General features: G+C 36.1%; 5 protein-coding genes and 1 pseudogene across 6 annotated transcripts in view; 3 read left to right on the top strand and 3 right to left on the bottom strand.

Moving 5' to 3' along the window:
* LOC104722110 overlaps positions 1–2,082 on the top strand; it is a 5,766-nt gene extending 3,684 nt beyond the window's left edge. For both annotated transcript variants that reach the window (XM_019232978.1, XM_019232976.1), the window contains 5 exons: positions 1,048–1,126; positions 1,217–1,352; positions 1,438–1,506; positions 1,597–1,731; positions 1,809–2,082. In XM_019232978.1, coding sequence (XP_019088523.1) covers positions 1,048–1,126; positions 1,217–1,352; positions 1,438–1,506; positions 1,597–1,731; positions 1,809–1,922 — 533 coding nt within the window. In that variant the 3' untranslated portion in view covers positions 1,923–2,082. The remainder of the gene's footprint in view (positions 1–1,047; positions 1,127–1,216; positions 1,353–1,437; positions 1,507–1,596; positions 1,732–1,808) is intronic.
* Positions 2,879–6,219, top strand: LOC104722109 (pentatricopeptide repeat-containing protein At4g28010). Its single transcript, XM_010440215.1, has one exon. The coding sequence runs from the start codon at positions 3,325–3,327 to the stop codon at positions 5,467–5,469; it is 2,145 nt and encodes a 714-aa protein (XP_010438517.1). The 5' UTR covers positions 2,879–3,324; the 3' UTR covers positions 5,470–6,219.
* On the bottom strand, positions 6,225–8,353 carry LOC104722107 (putative S-adenosylmethionine-dependent methyltransferase RcsF). Its single transcript, XM_010440213.2, has 9 exons — positions 8,114–8,353; positions 7,883–8,004; positions 7,697–7,797; positions 7,392–7,587; positions 7,205–7,297; positions 7,058–7,117; positions 6,895–6,969; positions 6,700–6,780; positions 6,225–6,629 (listed from the first exon to the last, which is right to left on the bottom strand). The coding sequence occupies exons 1-9, from the start codon at positions 8,199–8,201 to the stop codon at positions 6,390–6,392; spliced, it is 1,056 nt and encodes a 351-aa protein (XP_010438515.1). The 5' UTR covers positions 8,202–8,353; the 3' UTR covers positions 6,225–6,389.
* Positions 8,444–10,418, bottom strand: LOC104722108. Its single transcript, XM_010440214.2, has 5 exons — positions 10,252–10,418; positions 9,246–9,330; positions 8,952–9,077; positions 8,756–8,857; positions 8,444–8,663 (listed from the first exon to the last, which is right to left on the bottom strand). Exons 1-5 carry the CDS (start codon positions 10,362–10,364, stop codon positions 8,613–8,615), a joined length of 477 nt encoding a protein of 158 aa, XP_010438516.1. The 5' UTR covers positions 10,365–10,418; the 3' UTR covers positions 8,444–8,612.
* LOC104722104 lies at positions 10,605–12,250 on the bottom strand. Its single transcript, XM_010440209.2, has 5 exons — positions 11,973–12,250; positions 11,531–11,686; positions 11,221–11,316; positions 11,010–11,130; positions 10,605–10,920 (listed from the first exon to the last, which is right to left on the bottom strand). Exons 1-5 carry the CDS (start codon positions 12,225–12,227, stop codon positions 10,742–10,744), a joined length of 807 nt encoding a protein of 268 aa, XP_010438511.1. The 5' UTR covers positions 12,228–12,250; the 3' UTR covers positions 10,605–10,741.
* Positions 14,506–17,748, top strand: LOC104727706 (annotated as a pseudogene).

Raw genomic sequence — 19,155 nt, 5'->3', positions numbered from 1 at the left:
ATGTTCCTAAGCAGTCACATTGAGGAAATTGTGGTTTCTGCAATCTCTTACCATTTGATGCACAACAAAGAACCCGAATACAAAAATGGGAGGCTTGTAATATCTTCCAATAGGTACTAAGAAGCTCATTTATCTCTTTCACGCAACAAAGTATTTATCTTTCTTAATCTAACTAATTGAATGGTTCTGTAACAGTTTGTCCCATGGACTGGGTATATTACAGGAAGGTAACAGATGCTTTGAGGAATCCTTGAAGCTGGACGCAAACACTGACACCAAGGTATTTACATTTCTTACCAGGCATGTGCTTTTAAATAGAAAAGTGACTAAAATGTGAATGACTCAGGTGCAGGGAGAAGAAAGTGAAGGAATAGTAAAGAGTGAGTCGAAATCTGAGACAGCTGCTCCGGAAAACAAAAATGAGTCAACTCCCAAAAATGAATGTCCCATGCCTCCAAAAGCACCTGTAAATGTATAATAGTCCATATGAATCAGCATTGTTATCTTGATGAATTTTCCTGAACATGGGTTTGATTTTTTTGATCCTGTCAATGTAGGAGGTGGCTCCTGATAATGAATTCGAGAAGCGCATAAGACCAGAGGTTATCCCAGCAAATGAGATTGGTGTGACTTTTGCTGATATAGGCTCACTGGATGAAACCAAAGAATCACTTCAAGAGCTTGTTATGCTTCCTCTCCGTAGGCCTGACCTGTTCAAAGGTGGTCTTCTAAAGCCCTGCAGAGGAATCCTCCTCTTTGGACCACCTGGTACTGGGAAAACGATGATGGCAAAAGCCATTGCGAATGAAGCTGGAGCTAGTTTCATAAACGTGTCAATGTCCACAATCACTTCAAAATGGTTTGGAGAAGACGAGAAGAACGTGAGAGCTTTGTTCACCCTTGCAGCCAAAGTGTCTCCGACTATAATATTTGTGGATGAAGTGGATAGCATGCTGGGACAGAGGACAAGAGTTGGAGAGCATGAAGCTATGAGGAAGATTAAAAATGAGTTCATGACACATTGGGATGGGCTAATGTCGGATTCAGGTGACCGCATTCTCGTTCTTGCAGCAACAAACAGGCCGTTTGATCTGGATGAAGCCATCATCAGGAGGTTTGAGCGAAGGTAAAGCAGGCACGATATGCATTTCACTTGAGACTCTTGCGTTTTTGCGGTACTAATTCCAGCTTGTGCTTTTGTTTTGTTGGGAGACAGAATCATGGTGGGTCTTCCATCGATTGAGAGCAGAGAGAAGATTTTAAGAACCTTATTATCAAAAGAGAAAACAGAGAATCTTGATTTCCAGGAGCTTGCGCAGATGACAGATGGCTATAGTGGAAGTGATCTCAAGGTTTGTCACACTTCTCATCTCACTTTACAAAACACTTGAATCTTCTCGTTATAGACTAATTATTGTGAATGTTATATACAAACAGAACTTTTGCACAACAGCTGCATATAGACCGGTGAGGGAGCTGATAAAGCAGGAGTGCTTGAAAGACCAGGTTAGAACTCCTCAAGCCTTTTCCTCAATTTCCCTACTCTCTAACGTTCGAATAATGAATGTTTCAATGGTGGTTTCTCATAAAACTCAGGAGAGGAAGAAGAGAGGAGAGGAAGCAGAGAAGAGTAATGAAGAGGTTTCTGAAGCAAAAGAAGAAGTGTCTGAGGAGAGAATCATAAAGTTGAGACCTTTGAGCATGGAAGATATGAAAGTAGCTAAAAGCCAGGTATGTTTAAGGAAATTGGTTGGGGTATTGATGATGATCTTTTCCGCAAAAACACTAAATTGTTTTGCATTTTGCAGGTTGCTGCTAGCTTTGCAGCAGAAGGAGCAGGAATGAACGAACTGAAGCAGTGGAACGAATTGTATGGAGAAGGAGGATCCAGGAAGAAGGAACAACTCTCTTACTTCCTTTAATAACCCAATCCACTCCTATTCACATCTCTCTACGAAGACATCTTCTTGTGTGTGTTTGTGTATAAGTCTGATATATAATTAATTTAGTATTATCATATTAAACATTAATTCCAGAGATTATGTAAATAAGACATGTACAGTTAATCTAACTCTTGTATCTTATATTTTTATAAAGCTTAACTGTTTATGTCCTGCTTAGAAATGCACACTAAACGTAGTTGATATTCAACAGTGTGTGGCATGTGTAGCTTACGATTCTTATCAAGATCATAGCTCATCATCACCAAAAATGGTGAATTCGAATCACAACAAGAGGAGAATCTTGAAACAAGGAGTTAGTGAATCGTGAAACAAGGAGTTAGTGAATCGAGTAAACATGTCTGGTACATTGAATTGTTTTAAGATTTATAACACAGGAAAGCAAAAAGTAAGAGAGATAGAAACTGAGGTTTTACCGGTACATAAAATGTAGCACTTAGAAAGGTCCTCACTCCATCAATTGTGGTTCACTCGAGCTCGCAGCTGGAATCTCCGGTTTTGGATTCTGAATTCAGAGCTTGAAAGGTCTTATAGAACTCTTCAGGACAGGAGGAGGTCCAGGACGGTGCTGCGGAACATGTTTTGGTATCGGTGCACCATGGAACACTCCAAGGATCCCATTCTGCGTATGCAAACACGGTTTCAGGATTCCATAGTGCAACAAACCAATGATAAATCACACTAATTTACATTACAAAATCAGCCAAAACTGTAAGTAGCATCACAACATGAGAAGATGTGATATATAGTTCAAAGTATAATGAAATTTTGCAATTTTGACATTGTATATGTATCACAGAACAGAAGTGAAGTTACCCAAATGCCTAAGTTAGCAGATTCCTAAAAAACCTCAACCTTTGCAAAATGTAAGTAAAAAGTCTTTCAATTGCAAATGAGGAAGAGTGTAACGAACCGATCATTTTGCCAACGAGAGTGAACTCATCGATAAGCTTCTCACTCTTCTCTTCTCACTCACACCTTGAGACGGTGTTGCGTGAAGCTCTCCACTGCCTTCCTGTAGCCTTTCATCTTCAGGGAACCACTTGGATCTCCTCTAGAGTTTTGCTATAGAGATTGATCAGCACCGTTCTCGCATTTGAGACCACGTCAGTAGCCCAACGATCTCAGTCGGCTGCTTCACGTTCGGCCGCCCGATCACTCGTACGAACACCTCCGCCGCTAAATTCGCTTCTCGCCGGCGAAATCAAATTTTTGCCTCTCAGATTAATAATGCATTAGCCATTTCGGCCCAATTTATATGGGCCTGATTATATTAATGGGCTTCACTTTGGCTAAAACAAAGCCGAGAGAGTCTTAAGTCTAATCGGGAAACCTAATCGTGAAAAGTCTCCGCTCGTCCGGCATGAGATTTTTGAAATCGGCGGCGGCCGGTGAGCTATTCCGACGTGATGAGCTCGTACTAAGGCAGCTCTTGAACCCTCGTTTGTTTTCTAACCACGTCAATCCATTCTCTGAAATCGAAACCAAATTAAGATCGGTATGTGAGGAGGGTTCAACTCCTCAGATTAAGAATGCAGTTTCAGTTTTCCAGCAAGCAGTGAACTCCGGTGGCTCCCTCGTGTTCGCCGGAAATAATCTCATGACAACGCTGGTACGCTCTAGAAACCACGAACTAGCGTTTTCCATTCACCGCAAGATGCTTGAGACTGATACTTTCATCAATTTCGTGTCGCTGAGTGGGTTGCTTGAATGTTTTGTGCAAATGCATAAGACCGGGTTTGCGTTCGGGGTTCTTGCGTTGATGCTAAAGCGGGGGTTTGCTTTCAATGTGTACAATCTTAATATCATCTTAAAGGGTTTATGTAAGAATCTGGAATATGGTAGAGCTGTTAGTTTACTTAGAGAAATGAGAGGAAACTCTCTGATGCCTGATGTTGTTAGCTACAACACTGTTATTAGAGGTCTCTGCGAGGGTAAAGAATTGGAGAAAGGATTGCAGTTAGCTAATGAAATGCAAGGCAGTGGCTGTTCATGGAGTTTGGTGACTTGGGGGATTCTGATTAATGCATTTTGCAAGGCTGGTAAGATGGAAGAGGCAATAGGTTTGCTGGAAGAAATGAAACGTATGGGTTTAGAAGCAGATCTTGTTGTGTATACTTCACTGATTCGAGGGTTCTGTGATTGTGGTGAGTTAGATAAAGGGAAGGCACTCTTCGATGAGGTTCTGGAAAGAGGAGATTCTCCCTGTGCGATTACATATAACACTCTTATTCGAGGTTTTTGTCAGTTAGGACAGTTGAAAGAAGCCTCACAGATGTTTGAGTTTATGATGGAGCGTGGAGTTCGTCCAAATGTTTACACTTACACTGGCCTTATTGATGGCCTTTGCGGAGTAGGTAAGACTAAGGAAGCCCTCCAACTTTTGAATCTGATGATAGAGAAGGGTGAAGAACCTAATGTTGTGACGTATAACATTATTGTTAACAAGCTGTGCAAGGACAGCCTTGTGGCGGATGCTTTAGAGATTGTTGAGTTAATGAAGAAGAGGCGTACAAGACCTGATAACATAACATACAATAGTTTACTGGTAGGACTCTGTGCCAAAGGTGACCTAGACGAAGCAAGTAAGCTTCTATATTTAATGCTGAAAGATAGTAATTATGCGGATCCAGATGTTGTATCATTCAATGCACTAATCCACGGGCTGTGCAAGGAAAACCGTTTCCAACAAGCTTTCGATATTTATGATTTGCTGGTTGAGAAATTGGGTGCTGGAGATATAGTAACCACTAATATATTGCTTAATTTCACTTTCAAGTCTGGAGATGTAAGTAAGGCAATGGAACTTTGGAAACAGATATCTGATTCCAAAATTATTCCGACCTCAGATACCTATACTACTATGATTGATGGGCTTTGCAAAAGTGGCATGCTTAATATCGCTAAAGGATTGCTTTGCAAAATGAGAGTGTCTAGGCTACAGCCTAGTGTTTTCGACTACAACTGTCTACTGTCATCATTATGCAAAGAGGGAAGTTTAGACCAGGCATGGAGATTATTTGAGGAGATGCAGCGTGATGAAAGTTTTCCAGACGTTGTTTCTTTCAATATTATGATTGATGGAAGTCTTCAAGCAGGGGATACTATGTCTGCAGAATCACTTCTTGTGGGGATGTCTCATGCTGGTCTTTCCCCTGACTTATATACTTATTCGAAGTTGATAAATAGGTTCCTAAAACTTGGATATTTAGACGAAGCTATCAGCTTCTTTGACAAAATGGTTGAGAGCGGCTTTGAACCTGGTGCTCATATTTGCGATTCTGTGTTGAAGTATTGTATTTCACAGGGAGAAACAGACGAGTTGAAGGAACTTGTAAAAAAACTGGTGGAGAAAGATATTGTCCTCGACAAAGAACTTACATGTACGGTCATGGAATACATGTGTGGCAGCTCAGCAAACATGGATCTTGCAAAACGGTTGCTAACAGGAGCAGATGATAAAGAGGAAGGGAAAAGTGGGGCACATAACCATGCTCAGTTGTGCTAACTTGAGGACTATAAGGTTGGAGAATGGTTTTGCATTCGGAATGCTATGTAGAGACATGTTGTTAGATTAAATTGACCAAGGCAACAAAGTATGACTATGGCAGAGCGGGAAGGATAGTAGCAAAGAAGTTTTGGATTAGTGGTATTTCTTCATGGTGGAGCACCCCGACCTGCATCTGATAAGCTCATTGCAACTACTTCAATTCATGATTTGATTGTCAGATTACATGAGATACTAAGGCACGTAGATCCTTACTCATTTGAATGATGGGTAAATCAGGAAATGCAATGAAGAGGATCGGATACAACCATGTAGACCTGGATGAATATTTCAGTGGTGGTTCTCATAAAACTCGGGAGAAGAAGAGTGAGGAAGCAGAAAAAGAGTAGTGTTGAGGAATATGAAGCAAAAGAAGAAGTGCCTGAGGAGAGAGTCATGACAATTAGAGGTCTGGGCATTGAAGACATGAAAGAAGCTGTTGAGCTGTTAGTTTCGCAGCAGAAGGAGCATCAATGGCCGAACTCGAGCAGTGGAGTGATCATCATGGAGAAAGAGGCTCCAGGATACAACTCTCTTACCCCCTTTAATACACCATACACACTCCTATTTACATTTTCTTGTACTTGTTTATAAGTCTGACATTTTCACTAACTAGTATTATCATCAATTTTAACATTTGTTCCAGAGAATTTGTAAAGAAAACAAGTACTGTTAATTTATCTTTTGTATCTTATTATACAACGTTTAACTGTTTCTGTCTTGCCAGCATAGTTGGAAACTTAATATTCAGTGATGTGCCATGTCTAGCGTACAACTCTAATCCAGGTCATACTACATATTACAGTATTCAATGAAAGAGATGGTGGGTGCTAGCCTTCTTGAGATTTCATGTCCAGAGGATCCAATAAATCTTTACAAAATCAGCTTTCTGCAACATCTTGCAGGTTTGGGGGACGAGAAACATCTTGAACAAGAATATTACTTTCATTATCTATCATGTAAGACACATCTAGTCCCTCCAGAACCAATTGATAAACAATCTCGGCATCTGATGTATCTTGTGGCTTGTTCCGCTGTGACATTGATCGTATGTCCCAGGACAGGACCTGTGTAATCAAGCTCTTCAGCTCATCCGCTGAACCATACAGAGACTTCTTTTCCTGTGCGCATAGCAACTATTTTGTTAAAACGGCAAATGGAGAAGAGATGGTCAAGTCAAAAGTCACTCACTATCAGTTTCCAGCAGGTGGCGATGGAGGAAGAGAAGGTGTCTGAGAAACTCACAGAAGTCACAGCCAGTTGGCAATCCTCCTGAAATTCATATTCGATTTATTTCAGTCTTTGCTTCTACCTACTCAGATATAAGTACTCACAATGATCTTCAAATCTCAGCAGTGTTTCAGCAATTCATAACAATGTACATACCTTTACCCAGTTTGGCACTGAGGCTCCTTGAATACTGTCTGAGTATGGTAGATAAGGCTTAATATCGAGCACCGGCTGTTCAAAACCATTAAAACAATTAAAGAACTACGCAAGAAGCTGATAAGCAAAAGTTAATCTACCATGCTAGGGAAAGGAGAATTACAGTCCCATCCACCAGATCGACACCAGAGAGCAGAACCTTGTCCTTTTGGATTTCCTCCACCTATGGATTAATGAGCATTATGTACTTTTGGTCAAGATGTTCAATATGTATTTGTTAACTACAGGAGAACTGAATACCGTTCAGAACCTTAGCAACAGTGAGCCCAATGGGACAAGGTCGATGAGGGGACCGAGTAGCAAAGACTCCCTTCCGTTCCCCATTAAGTCTTGGCACTCTCACCTGAATTCACAACACCCCAAAAACCTTCAGACTGAGAACATCACCATAACAAAAAAAACAAACAAACAAATAAAAAGAGAAGAAGCTGCATAACCTTTGCCTTGAGCTTAGACTGGGATGGCTTTCTCCATAGCTTCTCGATATCAGTGTTGAGATGAAACACATATAGTATCCAACAGTGAGAATACTCTTCGAGACCCTCAAGAGATGCAGGAGGAACCAAAGCCGGATCAAAGATTAAACATGCCCTTGCTAAAGAAACAAGCAATGGCTGCCTTGGTGTCCCGTTCCTGCCAAAACCACCAAGATGCAGAACTTATTAGACTAAACAGCCAACATTTTTAGAAACAGCATTATTATGCTCCTTTGAAACCGGAAAGCTAAATAGGATCACTATACCTTGTAGAGAAGCAAGACTGAATAGTACCAATTGGTCGCATCGGGTATATCTTGCTGTGTAAATCTTGTGACTCAGTCTGTGCTAACGCCTCTCGTAAAGCCTACAGCTTTCAATTTGCATCAGAGAAGATATACATAAAATGTGCATTAGAGACATTAAAGCAAAATTCCAAGTAGTAATTTCACCTGCTGAGCCTTAACTCGACCTTTTCTCTCAGAAGCACTTTTCTCCATGGTAGATCCCAAAGACTTCTCAAGTTCTTTGATCCTATACTCCAATTCTTCTCCTCGTCTTCTCCATCTATACACTACGCAATAACCAGCTCAGTATAAAAAGACTTTCTCGAAACCTAGTACCTGAGAAACAAGTATGGGCAAAGAGGAAGTGACATAGAGCTAGAGAAAGAGACTACGCACACGAGACTGCTGCGGATACAGATACTACGGCGAGTGTAAAGGCTAAAGCCGTCGTAGTATAGCCGTTGGAGTGTCCTGCAATAGCCATGGCGGAGCTGTTTGCTGTGCCGACGAGTGGAACGTTGCGACGGCGGCGGGAACGTGTCCTTCCGGTCGTCAAATCGCGCTTTAGTTTTTTTTGTTATGGAAGAGGCAGTGTTATTCACTGTTCGGCCCAGCTAATTATAAAATTACATACCCATCAACGGCCCATTGAATCTGTATTTGATTTTTTTCTTTATATATATGCAAAACTTTTAAAATTGTGTTTTCTTTTTTTTTACAAGTAGAAAATTTTAACATTTGAAACAAAGGAGAATTTACAAAGTGTAATATGATGTGTTTTTGACAACTTACATTACATGAACCCAAACATTAGTTTTGGTCACAGTAGAGAGTAAAGTAAAACCAAACGAAACTCAACAAGACATGGTCAATGTTTTGTTTAGTGTGGTAGATTTTATGCTGATGGAGTGAATAGATGCACAGCCGCAGACCAATAACCAACCAACTGAAGTTACAAAATAGCAAGCCACAGTCTTAGTAATAGCCTTTCTTTTCTCAACAACATTGAGGAAGTATAAGTATACAAATATACAATACCTGAGCCACAATACCCTTCCCCGTTTGGGCTTCGATCACTAGCCCTATCATAAGTCCTATGATTGCCCAGGCTCCGTTTATAGCCTCTATTTCACGCCTTCTCTGTTAAAGCAAACGAGACGATAACTGTAATGTGCTATTTCTATCAATCTTGATTACATGTATCATCATTCATCCAAAGGGTTATTTTCCTCACCTGTTGTTTCTCTCTGCCTTTAATCTCTTCCATTTGCTTCCCAGCTATCCGTTTGGCTTCAACAGGGTCTACCATGATGACCTCTTTTTTGACCTTTGCTTTTCCTGGAGGAGGAGGAGGTGATACCTACAAGAACACCCGGCATAGGATTAATTATAAACCAATGGTCTAGTCAACCAACTAGAAGATCAAAATTTTCATGAGTATGACTTGGTGTCCAGGATGAAAACACTATCCTCTTTTGCATATGGAAAACCTAATAAGTGACTTCAAAAATAGGGTTAATGTTTATACATTTGGATTTGCTAGGACTCGAACTACTCCACCTCTGGCTCTGTTTCCCACCAACTTTGCATCTTGGTGTCTTCTTAATCCCTTTCTGATAAACCATAGAAATATAACACGATTTAGTGGAACAATTGTCAAACGTAATGGTCAATGCCTCGTGCATTGGATGAACCCCTTTAGTCAATGCCTCGTGCATTGGATGAACCCCTTGAGTGTCTCACATGGTAAACATCAAAAGACTTATATGATAAACTAAGACTGGATACTTCATTCTCATGATCTTATTACCAACTTAGATAGACAAATGTCATTAAAGAATTCAATAGACGAAGGAGAAAGAAGAGAAGAATAAAAGATGGCAATGGTACCAATGCAAGTAAAGAGCAGAAAAACAAAGAAACAAACGCAAGATACAGAACAAGAGAAATGCTTATCTCATGACTAAGATGACGACCAATTCGGTATGCACCGCTTATAAATTAAACAACACACCAAAGAGTGTGAAGAGACAGGTACCAAATAAGTAAACTTATCCCAAACGCAAGAGACAACATTCACAACACAAGTGTGATATGTGAAAAATGAATTAAAAAAAAAAACAGATCCAATTGGAAATAAACCGCTTCCAATACTATAAGCTGTTAACTGATTACATTAAAAAGGAGATGAATTTTGAGGCGTTACTCGTAAAAAAGCATCTTAAGCCAACAATTTAAAAGAATACAAACCAAAGATCCATCCAAGTACAACAGAGAAGAAATCAAAATCGCAATTGGAGAAATCTCATTGGTGTCAATCACCCAAAATAGATTCTGGTTTTAGAAGTTCAGATGTAAAAAGACAGAGAATTTAGTGATGAGTAGCAACATAAATCACAAACCCAGAACACGAATTGCAAAAAATTACGAGGCAGAACACTTTACATACGCTGCTCATTCCGAACATCCAAAACTTCAAATCACAATATGAGAACGGAGAAAACGTTATGAGATTTTTAAAGAGAGAGACTTACACGAGAGAAGAGGAAGGAATTGTAAAGCGTCGTCCATTGGAAGAAGAAAGGTGAGGATCAGCTCCAGGGAGGAAGAAGATACGCGGCGGTGAAGAGAAAGACGTCACCACCATTTCTAAGCCTTTCGTATTTTCGAAGCTCTTTCTTACTCTGTTTTTATATTTTGGTAATGGAGAATAATAAAAGCAAAGGCCACCCCACAACGACGTCGCTTTGTACAACCAAGTGATCTTAAACCTTATCCAATCAAAAAGTTACTAGTGATTTGATTATACACGATAGTGGACTAACGATGACAAGTTTTTCCTGTGCAAATTAATAAGATAGAAAATGTTACATTTTTGTAAATTACCTTTGGCGAATGAATTAATTAATTACGATAAGAAAAGATTTACAATTACATGGTCATGATTGAGTTTATGTATACAAAGCTTTTCTTGGTTATCAAGAATGAGTGTATACAATTTGGATAAATGACAAGAATTTACAATTACATGGAAATGATTGAGGAAGTAGAGAGGCCGAGCCAGAGGAGGAGCCGTTGTGGCCTGTTGAGGTATCGAGCTTGCCACGCTGGCTCTGAGGTTTCCTGCTCGAACCCACTTTTCATATATAGCCTCTTCGCTGCTTCATTGTCCACGGTCACATGCACGTACATATCCGTTATGCCTGAACCATTCCACAACATTTTTTTTATAGAAAAACTCCAATTTGGACAAAGTCTAATTAACGAGTTTGATTAAAACGTTCTTAATTACCCCATTCTCTACCAACTTCCTTAGACTTTTCAATGAGTTTGTAACCAACTCCATTCCGATGCAGCTCTTTGGCAACACAGACGTTGATTACGTATGCTCTCGAAAAATCCACACCAATCCCCTATAACACAAAAAAAAAATCACTCTTCTTAAAGCTTCTCAAGTTGTCCAATATCAGATAAAGTTCAGCATTGTTGCCAACATCAAACACCTCTGGTTTTGTTCCAGCAATTTCATCAGGAAGCCAACGGCATTGGTTAAGATCAAGACTCCCCACCACAACTCTATCTTCTATGCCGTCAGAGAACTGAGAAATTTTATCAACAGAGAAGCATAACATAAATCCATATCAGTGATATCACGCAGTCTATCTGGACCAAGGAAGTAAAACCGAAATGAATAATTGGATATGTAAAGCACAATAATATTTATGCAAGCAACCCTCTTATAACCACCATGATAAGTATACTAGTCAAGTCTACCTAGATGCACACACAGGATGAGAAATTGAACAGACAGACCTTACATGCAGAGCATAAATCCTCAGAAGAGCTTGATAGTTGCGACAATGGTAGAGTAGCATTTATGCAGGCGACCCGCGTAAACCCTTCCCTCTTTCCTGAAGTTCTCTCTTTCAGCGCCTCGAACTCACGCTCTGCCAAGTATCTTCTGTGATCCTAATGAAACTTGAACAGCAAAATGTAGCATCAGCATAAGTACACACAGATAAAAGCCTTAACCAAAAACACTCTCAAACCAAGTAAACAGTCGAAACCAATCACACAATAACAATGTTTTCTACCGCATCAGAACGTCTTCTAGACTATACTCACAGCTCCACCAATCATTTATAATTTCTATGAACAATTCACAGTTCATGATTCCCAAAATACCTAGAATTGTGTATACTAATTCACTGATTAAGTTTATCTCAAAAGAGTGAGATAGAAAGAAGAAACTGACTTGTATATTGTAAGCAGAAGGATTGAACTCGTTGAAGGTCCGTACGCGAAGACAAGCTGCAGCCCAAAGCTCATCTTCTGACACCGATTCGGATATGACGAACGTCGACTTATCGATCGCCGGAGCACAAACGTGTGAAGCGGCGGGATGGAAACGGAACCTCGAGGAAGGACTCGAAAGAGACAAGCGCGTTGACTCGCTGAAAATGGCGATGGAGGATGATGAACTTGGAAGAGACGAACAGAGAAACGCCATTTCTCTTTTTTTTTTTTTTTGTTCCGCGGACTAATGACGTCCTCAGCTTCTTGCTAAGCTCTAAATGCTCGCATATCTGGGCTTTTCTTCCGTTTGGGCCCAATCTAAGCCCATTAGTTTTAATGTTTGTTTACGTTTCTTGCTACCAAATAATCATGAACAAAAAAGACACGTAAACAAACTATCTATTTCCATAAATAGAAACTTCACATGTGTCATCCGTCATCCATCATCTTTCTTTTTCTAGAAAGAAATTGTTCTTGTCGCACTCGATTATTAATTGTATACCTAATCACTAATCAGTAATCAGTGTATATCAAATGAAGTTTTGGATAAAGAACATAAATTAATAAAATTGTAGTTGTGTTCGTTAGTCGCGGTCGCGCGTTACCTCTAATTAAAAACAAAAATGTAGATTCGAGTTGTAAATCAGGGGTTAAAAGTTTCTTGGAATTTGCATTTAGTAAATCAACTGCAGCCACGATGAAATGTCCATTAACCGTTGTTCTCTAGCGAAATTCAAGTCAAAAGAAGATATTGAAGGTGATTTGATGTGCTATGGCTTTTTAAGTTCTTACACAAGTTGGGTGTTTCACGGAGAGAGAATATCTGTTACAGAAAATGCAAGAGTACCTATTGATGATTTCTCTCAAGTTGAAATGGATTCAACTTTGAATCTCTTGGATTATATTTTCCTGGTATTGATACTAATATGTATGGCGAAAATGCATTTGGATCTTGTGAGCAGCCTATTGACACTGATAGACCATCAACTTCAAGTGGAAATTTTGGAAAAGAAGAAAGTTTTAATGAGTTGCTTGCTGATTTTATCCAAGAGCTATATGATGGATGCACAAAATTCACGAAGTTGTCTTTTATATTGAAGTTGTACCATATCAAGTGTATGTGTGGGATAAGTGACAAGGGCATATCTATGGTGCTTGATTTACTGAAAGAAGCATTTACACATGCTAAGTTGCCAAAGTCATTTAATGACATGAAGAGAGTTATTCGCAAATTAGGATTGAGTTACGAGAAAATTCATGCATGTCCAAATGATTGCATGTTATTTTGGGAGGCAGATGCAGAAAGGGAGACTTGTAAAGTTTGTGAAGCTTCTCGTTGGAAACAAAATATTTCTGCCAAGAGTAAGGTTAGGCTAAGTACGGTATCTGGATTAGAGAAAAAAAAAAGAAGAAAACTCCAGCAAAAGGTACAATATCTAGATCAGAGAAGAAAACAAAAAAAACTCCTACAAAAATTTTGCGTTATTTTCCTCTAAAGCCGAGACTACAACGCTTATTCATGTCATTAAAAACTGCTACCCACATGAGATGGCAGCAACTGCGTCTAACAATGATGGCAAGCTTCGACATCCAAGAGACGAAGAGGCTTGGAAATCATTTGATCAAAAATATCCAGAATTCGCATCTGATCCAAGAAATGTCAAACTAAGCTTGGCAAATGATGGTTTTAACCCATTTGGTACAATGAGTAATAGTTATAGGTAGCATATGGCCAGTGATATTATTTTCTTATAATTTGCCATTGTGGATGTCAATGAAGGAGACATCAATGATCCTCTCTATGGTTATCCCTGGAAAGCAAATGCCTAGTAATAATATTGATGTCTATTTGCAGCCACTTATCAAAGAATTGAAGGAATTATGGTTCGATGGGGTTAAAACAGTAAATGCTTCCACAAAACAAACATTTGACATGCGAGCATCCATCATGTGGACAATTAGTGATTTTCCTGATCTTGACTAAAAGGCCTTAGACTTAACTAGACTTGACTAAGAGGCCCTAGACTTAAACTAGACTTGACTTAAGAGACTTAACCAAACTAGACTCAACTTGAAAATTGTCAGGAAATTAACTAAACTTGGAAATTTTCAGGAAAATAAAAAAGAAAAAAACTGCATGTTTTATTCAGCACCAACTAATTGGTTTAGTGAATTTTATCAAAAAAATTCAGTTTCCGCTTAGCTTTTCTGTCTCCAGTGCCAACTAATTGTTTTCCATAAATATTAATCACAAATAAACTATTAAAATTTAGGGTTTTTAAAGAAATCCATATAACGCCGTCATAAGAAAAAGATATCGCCTGTAAACAAATCTCTTAAGAGCTTGAGGAGAAACTGCTAGAGAGCAATCTCAGATAAAAGGTAACGTGTATTGGATTTAACATTTAAAGTTAGTTTTGTGAATCTTTGTATCATACATATTTTGGCAGTGCTAACTACTTTATTTGTTTTTTCTTAGTTTAAGATTGTTCATGGAGCTTATGGATTCGGAGACACAACAACTTGATGATTTATCACAGTTGGAAGCAGATTACAGCATCCCTCCTCCACTTGCTCCAGAATGTAAAAGCTTCAAATGGAAGATACATATCATAGGTAATTGTTTGAGTTATATTATTGAAAGTCATTTTCTGACTGAACTGTTCTTAAAACTGTTTTTAAACTGACCCACGATGATACGTAACGTAATATAGCATTGGATCCACTCTTTTGTTTTTGAAACTGAATCAGTTCAGTTATATATTGTTTAAGCGATCAATGTTTATATTTAATGATTGTTTAATGTCATGAGTAATTATACTTGTAGAGCCGAGATTTAAATATATGTACATGTATATTTTTTCCTTATATGCTAATTATACTGATCAATTTTTTTTTTCAACAAGATTCTGATGGAAACATAGAAGGAAAAATGTTGACACCGAAAGATGTATGGAAGTTACAAGGCACTAAAGTGATAGTGCATTTCGACGAAGATAGCGGTCAGCCAATTGGAGATTCTGGAGGTTTACTTGGATCATGGTTAGGTCAATTAAGTCATGATGCAAATTTGATACCCATTAACTACATCGACTGGAGGTGTGTTAATTCTTATATAAATGATACGGCATGGGACACAATTCAGGTAAAATCTAGTTCATATTCATCACTATATGACAATAAATTGGTTTGATAGCAAGTTTTATGGTTTGTCGTTGCAGTCCAAATTCAGGTTTGATGATCTTGTGATTAGAAAAGAATATGTGATGGGTGCACTAGGTAGCAGATGCAAGGATGTCAAATGTCGGCTTTGGAAAGAACACAAAAAAAATACTTTGACTGAAACATTGCTGAATCAACCCGACAATATTCCTGAACTTCAGCGGGGTCAATTCATTCCAACGAGATTTGATGAGAAGTGGAAGGTATAGTTTTTTTGTGTTAAATATCTAAATGTAGTTGGATGTCTTTAAATCCAATGCAACTACTTTTCTTTTAATATGTGAGCTTTCAGAAAATGCAAGAGCGGAATACAAAGAACCAAAAACACAATACCATGCCTCACTTATGTGGAAGGAAGAGCTTTCGAAGGAGAAGAAATGAGATTGTGAGTAATTTAGTTTTGACAAAACATTAGTTTCTTATACTGATATTCTATATTATTTATTCATATATCTTTAATGAAGAAAATCAAAACTGGAAGAACACCAAGTAGAGCAGAGTTTTTTTATTGAGTCTCGTACAAAACCTGATGGAAGCTTTGTATGTGAGGAGGCGAAGAAACATACTGTTAGTTTTTTAACTATCAATATTGATTGGTTATCACTATAATTAATTATGTTTGATATTTATCACATTTTTTAGGAAGCACTTACAACATTGTTGATTCATAATTCGCAAGTCACTACTAATGTTACAACTAGTCTAGATGATGAATATGCTCAAGTGTTTGGTCCAGAGCGTCCATGACGAGTACGTTGTGTTGGTCGTGGACCCACACCTTCAAAATTAGAAAAACGCTCAAATGTGGCTAGAGCAGATGTAGAAAATTCTGAAATAGTTGTTCAGCTGAAGGGAAAAATGGAAGAGTTAGGAACTCAAGTAAAGGCAATGAGTACGTTCATCCAACAAATACTTGGTACTTCAACCGGTGAACAGGTAATATACATAATTTAGTAAGTTGAATTATTTAATATAAATTGATTATATAAAACTAATATACTAAACTAAACATCCAAACAACTGTACGGACCGCAGCTCTTGCTAACATACCTAATCCAGCATTTCTAAACATATCAAATGTACCTAATCCCCAGGTAAATAATATCCTACTATATTAATTGAGAAGTACAAATATGAAACTAACCTTAAATGTGTTAAAAATCACATTTAATTGCCATTAGAAAAACTTAATTAAGATTAATTAATTAATTAAATAAATATAATTAATTAAAAAATAAAAACGCTGACAGATCAAATATAAAAAAAATCTTGAAATGTAAAAGAAATCTATTCAAATCAAAACTAATTTGTACTTGAAAAAAAAATTAAAATTAAAAATTAGCTGCTAAGATTTTTAAAAAATATGGATAGTAGAGTTTATTTTCTTCTTTAATTTTACATTGTCATGCTATTGATGTTAAATAATTATTAGTTAAAAAAAATATTTTCTCTCTCTAATAAATTATGGACGAAAATTACAAAATATTTTTAAAAAATATATAAACAAATCAGAATTTCAAAAACTAAGATTTTATATCCAAGTAGTCAATATAATTATTTTTAATAACTAGATTTCGAAGATTTTGTTAAAATTTCAAATTATGATTTTCCTATCATCTTTGTTTTATTTTATTTACTAATTGTTTGAAATTTTCATATAATACTTATGATGAATAAAATGCAGATTTTTTTCTGCATGATTTGAATTTTTAAAAACAAATATATATTACTCTATCTATGAAAATAAAATGTGTGTTTTAATTTTCACATTGGCGGGTTGGTAAAACTAAATTTATATATCTGATAAATTAATAAATTTTATTTGTTCATAATATAATATTAAAATTACTACTTCATATTTCACAAAATAATGATGCAAATACAACAAACAAACAATATAAAACTGTAATATATTACATCAAAAATAAAATACTATAATATTCTAAAATAATTAGTATTCATAAAATGCAGATTTTTTTTCTGCATGATTTGAATTTTTAAAAACAAAGATATATTACTCTATCTATGAAAATAAAATGTGTGTTTTAATTTTCACATTGGCGGGTTGGTAAAACTAAATTTATATAGCTGATAAATTAATAAATTTTATTTGTTCATAATTATAATATTAAAATTACTACTTCATATTTCACAAAATAATGATGCAAATACAACAAACAAACAATATAAAACTGTAATATATTACATCAAAAATAAAATACTATAATATTCTAAAATAATTAGTATTCAAAAAAACATATATAGATTTACAGAACAATTAAAAATAAATCGTATCTCAAACAAAATATTTTTTTTAAAAAAAATATGACAATAACTTTATTATTTTATTATAATTTTTTTTAAATGTTGATCTGTGCTTAAAGCACGGGATATTTTCTAGTTTACGTATTAATTTCACAGTTACTAACTATTTAGATGATAAACTAATCTGTTTTTTTTTTTTTTCTTAGGAAAAGGATGATGGTTTGATGGAAGCTAGTGATCATAGTTAACACAGAAGTTTATCCAAATTTCTTAGCAACTTTGGTTTATTTTATTTTTTATGCATTTGGAAAACTTATTAGGATGATTTCTGTAATTTGATTTCCAGTACTTTAATTAGTAATTTAAGTATTGTTTTTATTTTATTAATTATTTCATATTGAAATTATTTTCAAATAATTAATATTTTAAATAAAAATGTGCAAAAACGTTGATATATATTAACATCAATTTATAGATTATTTGAAAACTAATTTTTAGTCGCTTTCTATAAGCGACACAATTTTTAGAATCAATTATTTAAACTAATGTAAATTCACATCAATTATATACAAGTGATGGTAATATTTTAAATCAGATATTTAAAATGATACAAATATTAATTCGGTTATTGTAAATGATACAACTATTAAATCATATTGATACTAATTTTAACATCAATTATTGGTAAGTGATATAAAAAATTGACATCACTTATTCATAAGTGATATAAAAATTAACATCAATTATTTAGAAGTGATATAAATAATTGACATCGATTATTACAACTGACACAAAAAAGTAACATCACTTTTTCAAATTGATAGGAAAAGTAGTATCATTTGTTGGTAACTGACACATTATTAATATCAATTATAACAACCGATAAAAAAAAATAAATGATGTTAAATCTATAAATGCAAACTATTAAATCTATAAGTGATGTAAACTTCCTTTGTATCATTTATATGTAATGCAAAAATACAAAATAAATGATACCACATACCTGTTTTTTTGTAGTGACCTAGCTAAACCGGGCAAGTAGAGCTATGATGATGTGGTAGTAAAACTGTAAAAGATATATATTGTTGTAATAGTTATGCAAGGATAAAGGACTATACTAAGGATGTGAAGATGATATACAGTTCTCCTATTTGATTTGATTAATACACCTAAATCTTTTAAACTAATATTTATTCCTTTTAAACTAATATTTATTCCTTTTCAAACTAAGTTTAAAGCATCTAAATCTTTTAAACTAATATTTATTCCTTTTTATTCATTTGTTTGAGACTTTATGTTAACTTCGGCGTTTGTTTGCCGACAGAAACTTAAAGAATTGCCAGAGTGTGAACTAAATAATTTGGTTTTTATTGCATTGAAGGAATGCACCGGTTTCCAGAAGGACGGTACGATCCATTAATTCACGCATTTGATTTTTTTCTATCTATTTCCATAAGTCTGGTATCGTTCACCTATAATATATACACCAAATTTTGGAATTATTAAATTTGTGAAAGCATCACATGGGGTGGTCCCATGATGGCATGTTTCATGAAAATAATGTATCAATCAGTTAAAGTCCTATTCAATTGTTATTGCTACAGTTAGAGTGGATTATCATACAGAGAAATCATAACAAATACTATTACCCCTGT

The sequence above is a fragment of the Camelina sativa genome, chromosome 11, assembly GCF_000633955.1.
Source record: "Camelina sativa cultivar DH55 chromosome 11, Cs, whole genome shotgun sequence".
NCBI lineage: Eukaryota > Viridiplantae > Streptophyta > Magnoliopsida > Brassicales > Brassicaceae > Camelina > Camelina sativa.
The sequence above is the reverse complement of the archived record's forward strand: the minus strand, read 5'-3'. Positions and strand labels throughout refer to the sequence as shown.

Coding starts and splice junctions, on each gene's coding strand:
- LOC104722108 (XM_010440214.2), bottom strand. CDS start 10,364: ATGGTGGTGACGTCTTTCTCTTCACCGCCGCGTATCTTCTTCCTCCCT. Junction 8,858..8,951: donor AAGGCAGAGAGAAACAACAG/GTGAGGAAAATA, acceptor TTGCTTTAACAG/AGAAGGCGTGAAATAGAGGC. Junction 8,664..8,755: donor GGAAGGGTATTGTGGCTCAG/GTATTGTATATT, acceptor TTGTAACTTCAG/TTGGTTGGTTATTGGTCTGC.
- LOC104722104 (XM_010440209.2), bottom strand. CDS start 12,227: ATGGCGTTTCTCTGTTCGTCTCTTCCAAGTTCATCATCCTCCATCGCC. Junction 11,687..11,972: donor CTTCTGCTTACAATATACAA/GTCAGTTTCTTC, acceptor AAGTTTCATTAG/GATCACAGAAGATACTTGGC. Junction 11,317..11,530: donor ATTTATGCTCTGCATGTAAG/GTCTGTCTGTTC, acceptor AAAATTTCTCAG/TTCTCTGACGGCATAGAAGA.
- LOC104722107 (XM_010440213.2), bottom strand. CDS start 8,201: ATGGCTATTGCAGGACACTCCAACGGCTATACTACGACGGCTTTAGCC. Junction 7,298..7,391: donor AGTCTAAGCTCAAGGCAAAG/GTTATGCAGCTT, acceptor TTGTGAATTCAG/GTGAGAGTGCCAAGACTTAA. Junction 6,630..6,699: donor CCACCTGCTGGAAACTGATA/GTGAGTGACTTT, acceptor CTATGCGCACAG/GAAAAGAAGTCTCTGTATGG.
- LOC104722109 (XM_010440215.1), top strand. CDS start 3,325: ATGAGATTTTTGAAATCGGCGGCGGCCGGTGAGCTATTCCGACGTGAT.